The sequence below is a fragment of the Neoarius graeffei genome, chromosome 5 (assembly GCF_027579695.1).
Source record: "Neoarius graeffei isolate fNeoGra1 chromosome 5, fNeoGra1.pri, whole genome shotgun sequence".
NCBI lineage: Eukaryota > Metazoa > Chordata > Actinopteri > Siluriformes > Ariidae > Neoarius > Neoarius graeffei.
This window is the reverse complement of record NC_083573.1, coordinates 60,047,681-60,066,671: the sequence shown is the minus strand read 5'-3', so window position 1 is coordinate 60,066,671 and position 18,991 is coordinate 60,047,681. Positions and strand designations below refer to the sequence as shown.

Below are 18,991 nucleotides of genomic sequence, written 5' to 3'. Positions count from 1 at the left end.
ACCCAGCCACGTTTCATCTTCAATGCCCTTGCTGATGGAAGGAGGTTTTCACTCAAAATCTCACGATACATGGCCCCATTCATTCTTTCCTTTACACGGATCAGTCGTCCTGGTCCCTTTGCAGAAAAACAGCCCCAAAGCATGATGTTTCCACCCCCATGCTTCACAGTAGGTATGGTGTTCTTTGGATGCAACTCAGCATTCTTTCTCCTCCAAACACGACAAGTTGAGTTTTTACCCAAAAGTTCTATTTTGGTTTCATCTGACCATATGACATTCTCCCAATCCTCTTCTGGATCATCCAAATGCTCTCTAGCAATCTTCAGACGGGCCTGGACATGTACTGGCTTAAGCAGGGGGACACGTCTGGCACTGCAGGATTTGAGTCCCTGGCGGCGTAGTGTGTTACTGATGGTAGCCTTTGTTACTTTGGTCCCAGCTCTCTGCAGGTCATTCACTAGGTCCCCCCGTGTGGTTCTGGGATTTTTGCTCACCATTCTTATGATCATTTTGACCCCACGGGGTGAGATCTTGCGTGGAGCCCCAGATCGAGGGAGATTATCAGTGGTCTTGTATGTCTTCCATTTTCTAATAATTGCTCCCACAGTTGATTTCTTCACACCAAGCTGCTTACCTATTGCAGATTCAGTCTTCCCAGCCTGGTGCAGGTCTACAATTTTGTTTCTGGTGTCCTTTGACAGCTCTTTGGTCTTGGCCATAGTGGAATTTGGAGTGTGACTGTTTGAGGTTGTGGACAGGTGTCTTTTATACTGATAACGAATTCAAACAGGTGCCATTAATACAGGTAGCGAGTGGAGGACGGAGGAGCCTCTTAAAGATGAAGTTACAGGTCTGTGAGAGCCAGAAATCTTGCTTGTTTGTAGGTGACCAAATACTTATTTTACCGAGGAATTTACCAATTAATTCATTAAAAATCCTACAATGTGACTTCCTGGATTCTTTCCCCCATTCTGTCTCTCATAGGTGAAGTGTACCTATGATGAAAATTACAGGCCTCTCTCATCTTTTTAAGTGGGAGAACTTGCACAATTGGTGGCTGACTAAATACTTTTTTGCCCCACTGTATAAAAAAATGTAACTATTTGTACATACAAAAGAAAGAAAACGAGAAATAAAAAAAATAAATAAAATAACATAAAGAGCGTAGTGGTTAGCGCTGTCGCCTCACAGCAAGAAGGTCCTGGGTTCGAGCCCCGGGGCCGGCGAGGGCCTTTCTGTGTGGAGTTTGCATGGTCTCCCCGTGTCCGCGTGGGTTTCCTCCAGGTGCTCCAGTTTCCCCCACAGTCCAAAGACATGCAGGTTAGGTTAATTGGTGACTCTAAATTGACCGTAGGTGTGAATGTGAGTGTGAATGGTTGTCTGTGTCTATGTGTCAGCCCTGTGATGACCTGGCGACTTGTCCAGGGTGTACCCCGCCTTTCGCCCATAGTCAGCTGGGATAGGCTCCAGCTTGCCTGCGACCCTGTAGAAGGATAAAGCAGCTAGAGATAATGAGATGAGATGAACATAAAGAGCTAAGACATTACAAAACACTGCACATTGTTCGAAAAAGGAGTGGGAAGAAGTACAATACTTTTTTTTTTTAATTTCCCACCCATTTTTAACTACCCCGAAATCCAAACTACATTAATACACCTATAAAAATATATACCATATATACACTTCATGAATATCTATATAAGTATATAATTACAAAAATATATACTACATACCATATATATATATATATATACACTTCATAAATATCTATATAAATATATCATTACAAAAATAAATATCTACTACATACCTATCCCTGGCGGCACGGTGGTGTAGTGGTTAGCGCTGTCGCCTCACAGCAAGAAGGTCCTGGGTTCGAGCCCCGGGGCCGGCAAGGGCCTTTCTGTGTGGAGTTTGCATGTTCTCCCCGTGTCCGCGTAGGTTTCCTCTGGGTGCTCCGGTTTCCCCCACAGTCCAAAGACATGCAGGTTAGGTTAACTGGTGACTCTAAATTGACCGTAGGTGTGAGTGTGAATGGTTGTCTGTGTCTATGTGTCAGCCCTGTGATGACCTGGCGACTTGTCCAGGGTGTACCCCGCCTTTCGCCCGTAGTCAGCTGGGATAGGCTCCAGCTTGCCTGCGACCCTGTAGAAGGATAAAGCGGCTAGAGATAATGAGATGAGATACCTATCCCTATAAATATGAATATATAAACTATCCCCATAAATAAATATATACCATATACTAAGTTAGTTCTAATATAACAATCAACCCTATTCTATTTATCCCTCATCATCCTTTTATGTTTATAGGCAACATAAGCACTTGGACGGGTGTATAAGACCAAGCAGTCTTGTCAGGATCATGGGTGAGAATGGCCCAAACTGAGACAGCCATGTTCTTTGAAGAGGATGAGGACGATGTCGACAAACTGGGCAGAGAGGACTATGATGAGTGCAAAATGGCTGATTCTGACAAAGAGGACATGCTGATTCCCAAACCCTCATCGTCCTCAGCACGGGTGTATGACCGCACCACAGTACTCATTGAACAGGACCCTATTCATCTGGATGAGGAAGGAGAAGAGGATGGCCACTGTGGGCCAGATGACGATGGTGTGGCGTTTTTGGCTAATGGTGATGGAGACGAGGAGGGGACACTGGCTTTCATGTCGGACCCAGATAGCATGGCACAGGGCTATGTGCATCACACGATCTCACCCGACCAGATCCAGTTCATCATCAATCCCGGGTCCACCCCCATGCCCCGCAACATTGAAGGAGCCACTCTTACGCTGCACTCTGAGTGCCCGGAGACTAAGCAGAGAGAGGTACGGACCTTTTAACAAACTAGAGTGGCAGAACAGTGTGCTTTGCTTTCACATTATTTTCCCAGATTTGTTGTATTATAGCCATGAGCATAGCTAAGTTGTGTGAAACATGGCCACTTGCCTGGTCACCCCCAATAAGACATTATCATTAGTAGTGATAGTAATAGTAGTATTCAGTGTGGTTAACAATGTCTTATGATGTGAAACTGACCTATGCATAAATCTCACTGTGATAACTTCATTAATAAAACTCCCACTGCAACTACAAGTTTTTTTTTTTTCCTTCGTCGTCCAACAGAGCAGAACAAGCAAGTTTAGCTAGCTAACACAAGTTTTTTGCCACCCCAATAAAGTCATTGGGTTTAGCCTGGCCACCCCATTGTAAAAGTTCTGCCTACACCCCTTTATTATATCAGTGATAACAGCACTATAGAAAATGTACTCGAGTTATACCGTAGGTCGCGTTAACCGACAATTGTCCATCATTGACGGATTTTTTTTTAGCTATGACGGAAAAATCTGAAGGCCGTCGGTCATTTTGACGGATGTTTACCGTTACCATTACCAATAACAGCCTAATAATAACAATAATAAAACGTAATGAAACACACAATTGAAATGATTGGCAAGTTGTGGCAGAGTTTTCTTACATACGGTATACATAGTCTTCACTGCCGTCACTTTCAATCTGAGCCGACGTTGCGGCGAGTCTTGATGTTCAGTGCATAGGCTACTCATGTATACACTGTAGCCACTGTGCAAGGCTGTTCCCCCCATCGCGCTCCTGACCGCGCTCTGACTTTTCTAACCACTAGCACAGTGAGATGGATTAATGTTTCCCTTCTCTGCAGAAGACACGTCATTTTTGCTATTAAAAAAAAGAGATGCATTGGGTTGTTTGTGTCGTTTCCCTGCCTGTATGTCTTAATGCAATAGCGCTCATTTAGGCTAGTTGTTTTCTTGTTTTTAAAATGAAACAAATATCGATTTATTGTATTCTTCCCCAGCAAGCTTAGGAAGCTTAGGAACATCACTGCTCGAATATCTGCTAAACTATCATTTTAATGAGAGCACGGGTAGACAAACTAACATTTAAACATAAATTTGTTTTATTTAAGACCTTCCGTGTCAGCCCACTACGGGTCACCGCAGGGTGCAGCTGCACCACTGGTGCAGAAAGACCGCATGCTGCAGGATTTCCTCCCTATGAAGAAAGTACTAGCAGGGTCGGGAAATCCAACTTTCAGAGGCTCTTGCCAGCTTCTGATCACTTCCCTGGGAGAAATGTTTCCCGACTTCAGAACTTTGGCTGAAGTGGCGCTGGTTATTCCAGTCTCCAGTGTCGCAGCAGAGCGTGGGTTCAGCCTTCAGAATAAAATTAAAACGTCAATGAGAAGTCGTCTGTCCGAGGCAAAGATGCAAAATTTAATGACAATTGCCTCGGCAGCAGTCTCCATTGACGACTTTGATTATGCACAAGCGAGCTCCCAATTTAAATCCATGCGGGCCAGAAGGAAGGTTTGAGCTCACGCAAACAGGTCAAATTAGATTGTCACTTAAATCGTTGTAGTGGACTATTCATATTTTAACTGCAATTGTCTTGCTACGTTGTAAAATAACATTGTCCATATGCCCGTTAAGGCACAACAGCCGCAATGTTTTTAGCGGAGGGAAAATCAGTTCACAAGTGACTGAACGTCAGAATCTCTGTTCATCTTTTTGCATCATAAATACATAAATAAATGATTAAATAATACAAGCTTGTTCTGTGAATTAATTTTTAAATGAAAATGAGTCCATGAAAACACAAGTTATTAAATATATAGCCTATATACATTGTCATTTAAAAGTTAAAATAAAATGACAGATAATAATGGACAATGACGGAATTTTTACGACCCTGTCCGTCAAAATGACGGACAATGAAAAAGTCTAACGCAACCACTGAGTTATACCAAGGCTTCTGACAGACAATTTCAGTGTTGGGAGCCATAACTGTACGAGAACAGGAAGTGGATAAGGTATTTAGTATTTTTAGGTGTTTAACTACTGCTTTATCAACTATTCTGAAACATGGTTAGGAAATAAGTCTGCATGTAATCTGCACATCTGTTATTTGTTCTTAATACCTAATGTAGACTGGTGTGAATTCTTTGTTAAATGAATCTCGCAGGGGTTTAAGGCAAGTGTCCTCAGTTGTCTTGGGTTTTGCAACAGAGTTCTGCTTTAACCGCTATTCATTACCCTGTTGTTATTAATTGGCCTGTTGCATAACGTGCAGAGACAGTTAGGAATGAGAGCTGTTTCGTTTCACACATGGCCTCACTCCCCCTGGGGCTGCATGTGATAGATTGTTTTCCTAACATCTCTTGCTCTTACAGCTGGTGCTGCAATACAAAGCCTCTTGTCATTCAGAGTCAGCTAAAATCTAAAAGTGCAAGAATGCAGCGCTGTACAACCAACTGTCTTTCAGTAGACACTACATTTCCCTTAAGGTTAGGTCTCATTTATTCATTTGAGAAGCATCAGCTCAGGGGCGTTCGTGACGTGCTGTAATTAATACCGTAGTGCTCTTTGCTATATGCTTAAGGGATTCTCAAAGTTGTGTGGGGTTTTTTTGTTTGTTGGTTGATTTTTTTGCGTGCCCAGGCACTCCTTTTAAAGGTGCTATCTGTCAAAAGTGGCGACCTGTCAAATTCATACTCCAAACAATATAAAGGGCAGTACATCACTAGAAAGTTGGGATGTCCACTCTTAGCCTATGAAACAAGGACATGCATGGTCCCTTGTCACCTCTTCTCCCCAATTGCACGACCACCATTCTTATTCTCACTCGCTGAATATAGCGTAAAGGGGTGTTGTTTTTTTTGTTTTTTATAAAAAGGGAGGTCCACTACTGGGTTCATGCAGTCTAACTTTACAGTCATCAATTATTAAAAAACCCAGCTACTAAATACCAGCAGGGCAACAGCACACACAATTCAACCAAACCCTCTGAAACTCGTGGAGATTATAAGGTGGCAGTGTCATCTTTTTATCTTCACATGTGGCATCAGCCGCAGTAACTCGCACCTCAGTAGTGCATGAGACCGCTACGGCTTGCAACACAGCAGATATGTCAACTTTTTTTTTTTAATTATTCTTAATAATGAGGCTGATCAAACCCACTACTTATGACTCAGTGAAATGATCACACAGCTGAATGTTTTTGCAAGTTTTGTATTTTGCTTTGCTTAATAATTCAGCCAAAAAAAAGAGGCGTCCTAGTTACCTGTGCAAGTAAGACTGTACTCGTGCGGTTTGCTGGCTTGTGAATTAGCAGAGCCTGCACCCAGGCACTGCAAAACTGTTCATGAGCTTCTCAGGATTTGTAACTTTAAACTTGTGTAAAATGTATGCAGTCAATGCAAAAATGAAAGAGTTTGCAGTATCTGGGTTTGTGAGTGGCGGCAGTGTATCAGGGTCTGTAGTCCAGTCTTTGGCTTTTGTTTATTGTGTTTTTAGTTTGTCCAAATAGAGTTGCTTGGCGTAGCAATTCAATTTCTCCCAGTAGGATCCCTTTTTCTTTCTATTTCCCCGCCTCCAAAAATACAACACGCCCGACAAACTAACACTACGTTCAGACTGCAACCTGAAACGACCCATATCCGATTTGTTGTGAAATCCGATTTTTTTGTTAGGCCGTTCACATTACCAATTATATGAGACTTGTATGCGATCTCCAGTATGAACGGAAAACGACCCAAAAGTGTCCCGCATGCGCAAATTGGCACGTAATAAGCACATCTACATAATACGTAAACAAAAAAAAAAGCGCCCTCTTCAAGTTTAATGATTTTTTTGTTGTTGTTGTTTATTTATCTGGTTAGTGTTAAAGTGTGAGGTCTCGTGTGTGTTTTTGTTTCTGAACTGAAATGAAAACGTGTAGCCTGGTAACGAGGGTTGACTCCTAAATGTGTCTCTAATTTCTATATAAGTGCACTACATGTTACTAGGAAGTAATGGATTTTTAAACTCTATATAGTGCACTCGAGCTTCAGTAGGCAGTCATTTGGGATACGGCCGCTGTATTACCAAACTCTTAATTCAGGCTTAATAATTTGCACATATTTATTTCGTCATATTAATAAACTTTTTTTCTACATTTTTATAAATATTTATTTAGATTGTTTATAGCCAGCTGAATTCTGCAACTTCTCTCAGCGCTGGCTCAAGGTGCATAAACACCAGTGCAGTTTGCTATGGAGATGAGGCGAGACCTGGCGATGTGGTTTTTGTGGTGATGGTGGAACTCACACAATAATCTGATTAATGTGGGCAGCAGACTAATGAGACCGAAGGTGTCAAATTACTGGAAATTTCCAGAACAATCTTATCTTGTAATACAGTATGGTTTAAGTTATAAATCAGTTATAGAAACTGTTTTATTTAATCAGGCTAACAGATCAACATCCAGGTCCCTACCAAATCCACCATTAGCTTGATCAATTCTATAAAAGTCTATTTAAATTCTGAAAACTGTACAAATGTTGTTGTTTTCCACCAAAGAGGCGGGATTAGCCAACGCAGAATAGTGACGTTTGTCTCTTGTTGATGACATGTAGGTCGCATGAATGCAACCTGTCCGGTCAGACTGCAGTCGCATGTGAAAATATCAGATATGCATCGGAATTAGGACCACATATCCAAGCGGCCTGGGTCGCATGTGAAAAAATCGGATCTGTGTCGTTCACATTGTCAATAACAAATCGGATACAGGTCGCATATGGGCAAAAAAATCGGATATGGGTCGTTTCAGGGTGCAGTCTGAACGTAGTCTAAATGGCAATTTTAAATCATTGTTTTGGTGCCTGGATTCCAGTTGTTTTTGTGAATTGCAGCAGTCAGTTGGCTTTGCTTTTCTTTAGCTGTTGGCAGTATGTAAAAATTGAGCTCTGATTTCATGTTGAATCTATTTGTACAGTCCATCAAACTACAGCTCTTTCCTATTTTAGATGTGGGGTTTTTTTGTGTGTTTTCACCACATTTGTGCTGAAACGTTTCCACTCAGTAATAGTTAATCTTTCTGCCACTCAGTGAGAGTAAGCTCAGTGACTTTTTTTTCTACCTACTCTCATTTTAGACTGAGGGCAGAATGGACACTGCAATGACTCCTCGCCTCTTGAGATACAAGACGGATGGACTGTCCTGTCTCAGGGCGAACTGGTCAGCATGCTAACTTCAGTAGATACCTCTACAATGCAATACATAGACATCTGACATAATGTCAAAACTTGTTAAATTTTTTTTTTTAATTAAAGTTCTTACGTAGAACACCTTTTTTAAAATAAATTCTACAGAACCCATCAGTACAGATTTATTTTATGAACATAATCCAACTAGGGTGGCATGGTGGTATAGTAGTTAGCGCTGTCGCCTCACAGCAAGAAGGTCCGGGTTCGAGCCCCGTGGCCGGCGAGGGCCTTTCTGTGCGGAGTTTGCATGTTCTCCCTGTGTCCGCGTGGGTTTCCTCCGGGCGCTCCGGTTTCCCCCACAGTCCAAAGACATGCAGGTTAGGTTAACTGGTGACTCTAAATTGACCGTAGGTGTGAATGTGAGTGTGAATGGTTGTCTGTGTCTATGTGTCAGCCCTGTGATGACCTGGCGACTTGTCCAGGGTGTACCCCGCCTTTCGCCCGTAGTCAGCTGGGATAGGCTCCAGCTTGCCTGCAACCCTGTAGAACAGGATAAACTGGCTAGAGATGATGAGATGAGATAATCCAGCTATTCACATATTACGCTTATTATTTATACATTGTCAGTCACAGAGCTTTTTATTCCTTGAACTTTCCTCAAACATAACGCATTATCAAAATGTCAAATTTGACCTATTCACTTTTTTTTTTTTTTTTAAGTTATTTAGTTTTGGTTTCAATATATTCAGTCCAAACAGGCTAATAAATATGATAATTAAATAAATAATATAATAACTTGGGGTGGGTTATGATTTCCTCCGCTGTAAGAGAACATCACAGACCCCTTAGTTGTACTTCACGGATCCCAGGAGGTTCATAGACCCCACTTTAAGTGCCACTGCACTTGGCAGTAGCTCTATTTCAAGACTAGTTCTCAGAGAATACACAGTTGTATCTCTATCATTTAGGTTTTAGCTCTGTGTTACCAAACTTGGAGGTTTTTTTTTTTTTAATTCACTACAAACTTTACCTTTTTTTAATCAATTCAGTGAATTGCAAAGCATCCAGTAGCCAAAAATTGGACAAAGCCATGGAAAAAAATTATAAAAGTCAAGTGCAGTGCTTTGTGATAAAGACCTTAAAATAATCCAAAGAGATAAATTTAGAAATTTATATTGGAACTGTTTAGAAATGTTCGCTCTGAGCCGTTTCCCTTGCTTTTGTTGTTAGTCTTGAAGTCTTTCCTAAAATCAGACATAAATCTCTCATTCAAATTATTTCTATGCAACGTAGCTTTTCTCCACTCCATTCTGCCCTCTTTTTCTTTCTGACTGACAGCGATAAAATTATTTACTCGGCGTAAACCGGCAACCAATTTTTTCCCCTCCCCCTCTTCTCTACTCTTGCCATATCTTTGATAAGGGCATTTCAGGTCTGAGCTATTATCTTGTTCGCGTTTAAGTCACTTTTTTTTTGTAAACAAAACCATGGCAGAATGTCTTGACAAAAAAAGGATTTTTTTTTTCCCCCAGTAAAACAAGATCAGATCTGGAGAAAAAATTTCTTCTAAGGAAACACTTGTAATTAAAAAGACATATCAAATTATATAAAAGTTTCCAGTCTGCATGCTGTGTAGTGTTCCCTGGACCTTAGAATTAAAAAAAAAAAAAAGGGATCATCAGGGTCAACCTGGTTAGAGGTATATTCAGATTTTCAGGTAGGCACTAAGGAATAATGTTCAAATGGATTTTGATGGTAGTGTGTGATGTGGAAATTCTTTCACTTTAGAGAACTTTAACACTCACTCTTAGACTTGTGGCATATACAGTACTTTTCTTTCTTTTCTTTTTTACCTTGGCTGTTGAAGTTGTTGACAATAACTACCGTATTTGAGTATTTTTAGCATCTCTGATGCTGTGGATGTCGTCAGCACCTACCTGTATTTGCATCACAGGGACATGCAAATGGACTGCTACATTGTGTTCCCAGCCCATGGGATTTGTGTAACACACAGGCCGCTTTGCTCAGTCTGCCACTGTGTAGGCGGTTGTGGGTTGCACCTCACCATCCATTTACAAATGATACAAAGCCTGATCCAGGCTAGACAAAACCAGAGGCTGCGTTCTGAACTTTAGATCTGGTACCAGGATCAGATTTCCCAAGGAAAAGAAGTAGTAAAATACAGTCTAATAAGGATTACAATATAAGTTTTCTGCCCAGTTGTGTATGAAATCTCTGGTTAAAATAACCAATGATCACTGATGAAATTAAGTGTGCTTTAAACCCAGAATGGTTTATGTTCGGTGTAAATAACAGCCTCCTGAAGTCTTGGTGTGAATTTGGAAGGAAATTTTGCATATCGTCCTACAAGTATTGCATTTTTAATTTCCCTAGCATAATTGTATCATCCTTTTAAGTTTGAGATCGTCTTTCATCATTTGTTTTGTTCTTATCACAAGGAGCCAGCATTTTTTAATTATTATTATTATTATTATTATTAACTATACATTTTATTGCTGGAATTGAACAAGATTAGACAACTTAAGTCACTTCAGCTGTTTTGATGCACTGCATCAGAAGTATTTGTCAGATTTAAGAAAAAGTGTCTCTTAAAGCCCCCACATGTCTTGCTCTCTCGTTTTTATTCAAGATTACAAATTGTGTACAACTTGCATATAATATTACTTCATCAACTAGAGGATTTTTTTCTCTTTTAGGCAAGCAGGGGATCAGAGAAAATAAATTTGGCTTAACAAAGTTTGCCTTTGATAGAACTGTTTTTAATTTGAGTCTGAGTAGGTAATGACAGTGTAACATGGCATTATTTTAAGTGAGAAAGAGGAGATGGCGGCAGCACGGTGGTGTAGTGGTTAGCGCTGTCGCCTCACAGCAAGAAGGTCCTGGGTTCGAGCCCTGTGGCCGGCGAGGGCCTTTCTGTGTGGAGTTTGCATGTTCTCCCCGTGTCCGCGTGGGTTTCTTCCGGGCGCTCCGGTTTCCCCCACAGTCCAAAGACATGCAGGTTAGGTTAACTGGTGACTCTAAATTGACCGTAGGTGTGAATGTGAGTGTGAATGGTTGTCTGTGTCTATGTGTCAGCCCTGTGATGACCTGGCGACTTGTCCAGGGTGTACCCCGCCTTTCGCCCGTAGTCAGCTGGGATAGGCTCCAGCTTGCCTGCGACCCTGTAGAAGGATAAAGCGGCTAGAGATAATGAGATGAGAGGAGATGGCTGTATAGACCCTTTTCAGTCACGTGACTTTCGTAAACGCGACTGCCATTTTGGACATGTAATGGACTTCGGCTCGAATCAGTTTGAATGCGAGGAAGGCGACAAACGAAAAACATAAAAGAAAAAGGAGCGAGATGCAGAAAACACCTTCACTATCCAGCGACGTAGGGCATTTACAGGGCGAGCAGAGGGAGAGGTATTTGCAAAAATTGAGGTTAGCAGGCTTAGAGAACGACGTTTACCTGCTTCCACCAGGATTGTTCACTGACGTACGGAAGTACACGAAGCCCTCGTCTTTACCTGACTTCGGCCCACATGATCTGTATACCTATGTCGTTAAAAACCCATCGCCGTACACATACACGCCAACGTCCGAGGTTCCGGAGCGCGCTCCGGCCTGCTCCCAGAGTGCTCCGGCTGAGGTTCCGGAGCACTCCGGGAGCAAGCCGGAGCGCGCTGCTTAATTTGAGGGGGAGCAAGCCGGAGCGCGCTCCGGAACCTCGGACGTTGGCTCCGGCAGCTATTTACACTGGATCCGGTGTAAATAGCTGCCGGATCATAATTACAGTAAACTAGTAAATACAGTAAAGGAAAAACTTGAGACTGAAAGGTTTTAACAGTCATCCAAATGACTGAACGTAAACATTGCTACAGTAACATACCAGCTACTTGTTGACATTAGCTAGTCAACAATAGCTACTACAGAAGAACAAAGAGGTTACAATTGGGTTATTTTAACCTATTTGGTTACACACTCGCCGCCACAGAATGTTAACAGCAATGTAATGCCTTTTCTGGCTAATTTTATTCGTCTTACCTCCAACAAAGTGGTCACTACACAAGCGTTGGTATGCCGAGGGCTGCCAATCTGTTAATGGCCGCTATCCATCTTCTCCGTCGGGATCTGATAAAATGATAAACCTTGCCTTGTTTGTTGATGGTTACTACATCCAGGTGCACAACAATATAGTGGCATGATGGAAGTCTTGCTGAAAGTAAAAACTTTCTTTGCTGCCGTTCCTCAATGTTGGCTGTGGTAAACTACTGGTAGTACATGTCCAAAATGGCGGCCGCGTTTGTCGTGACGTCACGTGAAAAGGGTCCATAGGTGCCAGCCTGAAGCATTTTTTTTAATAGCACTATTGTGCAGTTGTATGCTGAGTATAGCAGGATGGACAGTTTGGCAGTGAAGTGAGGCCAGACTGTTCACCATGTACTTGGTGGAGTTTTTGTGTGCATGCTGTTCCCTTGTACTGACAAGATTTGTCAGATTGATTAATACAGAAATAAAATCTAAGACAGTCTAATATTTAGGTCGTTCTAAGACTGTTGATTTAGGGGGGTGTTTTTTTTTTTTTTTTTTTAATGATAGCATCACTTCTCGTTGTTGGAGGGCCACGGAGTTATTGTACTTTGAGAGAGAAAGCACCTCACTGAGCCTACCAGATAAGTAGTTTAGTTCTATGATACACTGAATAATAATCAGCCTAAATCCTGAGCTTATAAGGAGCGGACTAGGGGTGTTTTGACAATGTAATAACGTCGTCAAAAAGATGAAGAAGCAACCATTTAAAAACACATTTAACTTAACATATTAATGTTCTACTTGAACAATGGGCTTGACTGTTGTATTCAACAGGTTTTTTTTTTTTTTGTCGCTAGCGATACAAAATCTTACATTGTGAAGCCTCTTTTCTTTGCTTATTGATCATATGCTAAAGAACAAAGATGTAATCCCCTACCACTTTTAAATTGCATTCAGAATGCTCCTACGCAGCTGAGTTGATCCACTTGGGGGAGGAGGAAAAGAAGTTTCATTGAAGTGTTTGCCATTTTGCTACCTTGGCTAAATATTGGGTGAACACCATCACAGCAAAGCCATGCAAGCTGGAAACCACAGTTAAGGTGGAATGCATGTGAGCGTAATTACTTTTAGGTTTGGTTACACGTTACAAATAACAAGTGACCAAACTCGTTTTTTTTTCTTTTCTTCAGACCATTGTTGCATTTGCTCGCATATCCATATTAGTAGTTGTGGTAACAATGGACGCTTCTATTGTTACCACAACTACCAGTGTACACTTATGACTATGGGGCAGCTCAGTAGTTACCAACATGGAGATTCTGCTGGGGATAGAGCTGCCAAAATTCCATACTACAACAGACGTTGTGAACTTTCAGAGTAGTGCTACACTATACACTTGTATTACGCAAACTGTTTTTCTTGAGTAAAGTAAATTACAAGGAAGCAATGTTTTATATAATTTATCAATAAACCTATCTAGCTAGATTTTACATTGCTTGGGCTACCCATGACGGATGTGATCCAGTTAAAGTGAAAACCATGCACTGTTTATGTTCACTATAATAGGATATAACAAGTGTTGTATGTACATTACTACTTTAAAACTTGTCATAGACTTGTGGTAGGTGACTCGAAGTAAGCCTTTGAATCTAAAAATAGACCTTAGACCGGTGGTTTTCAAAGTGGGGGCCATGGCCCCCTGGGGGGCCGCTAGGGGGGCCTCAGAAAGTTGGAGGGACGATGATAAAAAATTGCGAAAAAAATACTTTTTTTAAAATAATTATTAAATATATTGTAATTAGCTTTTTAATCATTATTATAAAATATAATTAATAATACATCATATCGAAACGTTGTTTGCCATGCTCATCTCTCTGATTGCCTGTGATGTTGCGGTTTGCGCCATTTATCAAGCTGCTTTGCTCCTCAAGCTAGCGTATTGCTAGCGCAAAATGGACAGGTTTTTGAAGAAGAGACCGAAGGAACAAACCAACAGCCCTGCTGTGGAGGACACTGCTGCGAAAAAAACTAAGAAGTCCTGGCCAACTAAAATCCGAAAATATGAGGCAGGATACGTTAAGTATGGCTTTACAGCCATACAGAAAAATGGCCATGATTGCCCGAAATGCGTCCTCTGTCTGGAGACCCTGTCAAACGAGTGCTTAAAACCTTCGAAACTTCAGCGTCACTTGGTACAAAAACATCCGACAGATGCCGAAAAAACAGTAGATTTCTTCAGACGCAAAGAAGAGCATTTGGTCAGGCAATCTGCTGCATTCACCCAGCAAGCTACTGTCCCCGAGTGGGCCCTGAAGGCATCATTTTTAGCCTCGTACCACATTGCTCGTGCTAAAAAACCTCACTCAATTGGAGAAGATTTGATTTTACCAGCCACCAAAGACATTGTCTGAGAATTGCTTGGTGAGGATGCTGCCAAAAAAATCGATGCTGTCCCACTCTCTGATAACACCGTGAGCCGACGGATTGGTGACATGGCTCAAGACGTATCTGCTCAGCTGTTGGAGCAGGTGAGAGCCAGCGAATACTTCGCACTTCAGCTGGATGAGAGCACAGATTTATCCAATGAGGCCCAACTGCTTGTGTACATCAGATTTATTTCACAGGAAAGATTTGTGGAGGAAATACTATTTTGTAAAGCACTTGAAAGAAGAACTACTGGGAAAGACATTTTTCAAGTTTTGGACGATTACATCGAGTCTGACGGATTGGGCTGGACCCGTTGTGTGGGGGTGTGTTCGGACGGAGCCGCGGCAATGACCGGGAAGATCAGTGGAGTGACCGCGCTCATTAAGCAGAAGGCCCCGCATGTAGTGGCCACACACTGCATGCTCCATTGCGAGGCACTGGTCGCAAAAAGGATGGATAACAAGTTGAATTAGGTACTACAGGAGGTTATACAGTTTATTGTTCAGTGCAAAAATATTTGTGTTGAAAACATGTTAGTTAATAATATTCTTATGCTAAACAAATGTAACAATTATTGAATATTGAATAAAAGTAAGAGAAAACATTCTAAAAGTTGATGTTTCTTTACATATTTTGTAGCATTGTCTGTGGGTTTGCAAAGGGGGTCCCCGGCCAGAAGCTAATGCTGTTTGGGGGGCCTTGGTATGGAAAAGTTTGGGAACCCCAGCCTTAGACAATCACCCCTTTTTTTTTTTTTTTTTTTTTTTTTTTGTGGCTGCTGTAGCCACTGTCATAGTGTTGTAAGAATGAGTGTAACAATAGTGCACTGTGCATACAGGTGTTCCTATTAAAATGGCTGGTAAGTGTATACAATTCGGTTCACCATTTGAAATAAATGAACTAGACTAAAGAAATTGCTTTCAGATATGTTTATGCTTATTACAGAGAGAAAGTGCGTTCCTATTTTAAACTATACTCCAGGTTGTCCCCCTTTCCTCACCTTCGGCCAGTGGTCTCATATGTGATGTAAATGTGACGCACTTCCAAGTTGTTATGAGAAGTTGTTGAAAAGAGTATTGAGACCACTGGCTTTAGCGCCAGGCGTTTTCCGGGAAATAAGAGTTTCGGTCATGGTGACAGCGTGTGTATGTCAGCCTCGGTTCAGAGGTTTCGGTTTTGAAAACTGTAAGAGATAAGAGTAGAATAATATAAAGTACAGACACTTGGTATATTTAACTTTTTTTTTTTAAATTGTTCATTTTTGGATTACACTTCATTTTTGTGGCTACTGCCTCATAGAGTAAAAAAAAAAAAATATATATATATATATATATATATATATATATATATATATATATATATATATATATATATATATGCTATATTTACTGTATGGACATGGTATCAGAAAACACATACACTGTAAGCAGTAGCCACATGTGCCCATAGTTTTTAGTTTTGTTTTTTTGTGTTTGAATGTTTTAAATATAATGAAAATTTTAATCATATTTGAACATTGAAACATCCTCAGAGCCTTACCGTGGATTATGGCATCAAGGTAATGTGTTGTCATTCATAATGTATTAAGATGGTGACGAAAGAGGTTGGTGTATGTTGTGTTGCTGCTGTTACTGTGGGTGCTAAGGCTTGGCATGCTTTCATGCTGAGCTACATCAGCATTGTTGTTCTTGTTTACCGTATGTCCAAGTTCAGGAAGTTCTGCGCAATGAAAAAGAAACCATGTTTTTTTTTTTTCTTTCTAGCTTCAATTGAATAGACCAAAAAATCAGATGTGCTTCACAGAGATGTTGAAATTATTGTACATATAGTTTTGTTTACTAAATATTTTATGCACTTATTCCATAGAGTAAACTGTGTTACGCACATGGTGGCAGCAAGTTCTATTCTCAGGCACTTCTTTTAAAAACTCTTAAACAAGAATGCCAGAGTTTTATCACTCAGTCTTCTTATTGGTGTCTGCGCAGGTAAAGAGGTACCAGTGCACTTTTGAGGGCTGCACTCGCACCTACAGCACGGCGGGAAACCTGCGTACACATCAGAAAACACACCGTGGAGAATACACCTTTGTTTGCAACCAGCAGGGCTGTGGTAAAGCCTTCCTGACCTCCTACAGCCTAAAGATCCATGTTCGAGTGCATACTAAAGAAAAACCATTTGAGTGTGATGTACAGGGTTGTGAAAAAGCCTTCAACACACTGTACAGGTAAGGATCATGTCAGGAGAAAGACTCCAGGCTTTTGAGTGGGATGTGTTTTGTGTGTGGGGGGGGGTTTGATTTAAAATGGAGATGTTGACCCATGTATAGCCAAACATAGGTTTCATTATTAGTTTCCTATTCAGCATGTATGCTTATTATATTGTGTAGCTGCTGTCTTATTGTAATGTAGAACTTGCTTAACACACTATATGCCACTACGGATTCAGCTACAGAGAAGTGTGATTTGGATAATGCCTCTTTTTATATTTAACAATTTGATATATACTATAAAATGTAGAAAAGTAAGTACAGTGGTGCTTGAAAGTTTGTGAACCCTTTAGAATTTTCTGTATTTCTGCATAAATATGATCTAAAACATCAGATTTTCACACAAGTCCTAAAAGCAGATAAAGAGAACCCAGTTAAATAAATGAGACAAAAATAGTATACTTGGTCATTTATTTATTGAGGAAAATGATCCAATATTACATATCTGTGAGTGGCAAAAGTATGTGAACCTCTAGGATTAGCAGTTCATTTGAAGGTGAAATTAGAGGCAGGTGTTTTCAATCAATGGGATGATAATCAGGTGTGAGCGGGCACCCTGTTTTATTTAAAGAACAGGGATCTATCAAAGTCTGATCTTCACAACACATGTTTGTGGAAGTGTATCATGGCACGAACAAAGGAGATTTCTGAGGACCTCGGAAAAAGCGTTGTTGATGCTCATCAGGCTGGAAAAGGTTACAAAACCATCTCGAAAGAGTTTGGACTCCACCAATCCACAGTCAGACAGATTGTGTACAAATGGAAGAAATTCAAGACCATTGTTACCCTCCCCAGGAGTGGTCGACCAACAAAGAGCACTCCAAGAGCAAGGCGTGTAATAGTCGGCGAGGTCACAAAGGACCCCAGGGTAACTTCTAAGCAACTGAAGACTTCGCTCACATTGGCTAATGTTCATGAGTCCACCATCAGAAGAACACTGAACAACAATGGTGTGCATGGCAGAGTTGCAAGGAGAAAGCCACTGCTCTCCAAAAAGAACATTGCTGCTCGTCTGCAGTTTGCTAAAGATCACATGGACAAGCCAGAAGGCTATTGGAAAAATGTTTTGTGGACGGATGAGACCAAAAAATAACTTTTTGGTTTAAATGAGAAGCGTTATGTTTGGAGAAAGGAAAACACTGCATTCCAGCATAAGAACCTTATCCCATGTGAAACATGGTGGTGGTAGTATCATGATTTGGGCTTATTTTGCTGCATCTGGGCCAGGACGGCTTGCCATCATTGATGGAACAATGAATTCTGAATTATACCAGTGAATTCTAAAGGGAAATATCAGGACATCTGTCCATGAACTGAATCTCAAGAGAAGGTGGGTCATGCAGCAAGACAACGACCCTAAGCACACAAGTCATTCCACCAAAGAATGGTTAAAGAAGAATAAAGTTAATGTTTTGGAATGGGCAAGTCAAAGTCCTGACCTTAATCCAATCGAAATGTTGTGGAAGGACCTGAAGCGAGCAGTTCATGTGAGGAAACCCACCAACATCCCAGAGTTGACGCTGTTCTGTACGGTGGAATCGCCTAAAATTCTTCCAAGCCGGTGTGCAGGACTGATCAACAGTTACCGGAAATGTTTAGTTGCAGTTATTGCTGCACAAGGGGTCCCACCAGATACTGAAAGCAAAGGTTCACATACTTTTGCCACTCACAAATATGTAATATTGGATTATTTTCCCTCAACAAATAAATGACCAAGTATGATATTTTTGTCTCATTTGTTTAACTGGGTTCTCTTTATCTACTTTTAGGACTTGTGTGAAAATCTGATGTAGTTTTAGGTCATATTTATACAGGAATATAGAAAATTCTAAAGGGTTCACAAACTTTCAAGCACCACTGTACATCACAATGGTTCGTATTTCTCTAGAGTTCAGACCTTCAGAAGGTCATTTCATGATGTATGAAAAATAGTATTGTGTTTTAAAAGAAGCAGAAGATTAATATTGTTAAGAGCTCTAAAGTTACTAGGAAATAAAATCAAAATGCATTATATATCAATCAAAAATTAAGCTGCATTAAAAAGTCCATTTATAATCACCTTGTAGCCCACTTAAATTAAATCCCAGTCGCATTAATAATTATTGTTCCCTGAGCATTAGTTCATGTGTCCTTGCACCATTCCAAAGATAGGACTTGTGCTACGGGACATAATAATAAATTGGGACAGCTGCATGTCATAACTGCATATTGTAGTACACTTGGACAGGGGAGGTGACATAACTCTGGCCTCTGTCAGAGA

The 18,991-nt window shown here is 40.8% G+C and overlaps 1 protein-coding gene across 1 annotated transcript in view; it reads left to right on the top strand.

Annotated features, from left to right (window-relative positions):
* The first annotated feature begins 2,361 nt into the window (after positions 1-2,361).
* Positions 2,362-18,991, top strand: part of mtf1 (metal-regulatory transcription factor 1) — a 28,307-nt gene continuing 11,677 nt past the window's right edge. The window contains 3 exon segments of the mRNA XM_060922164.1: positions 2,362-2,381; positions 2,383-2,830; positions 16,451-16,689. Of these exon segments, the coding sequence (XP_060778147.1) occupies positions 2,365-2,381; positions 2,383-2,830; positions 16,451-16,689 (704 nt within the window). The 5' untranslated portion in view covers positions 2,362-2,364.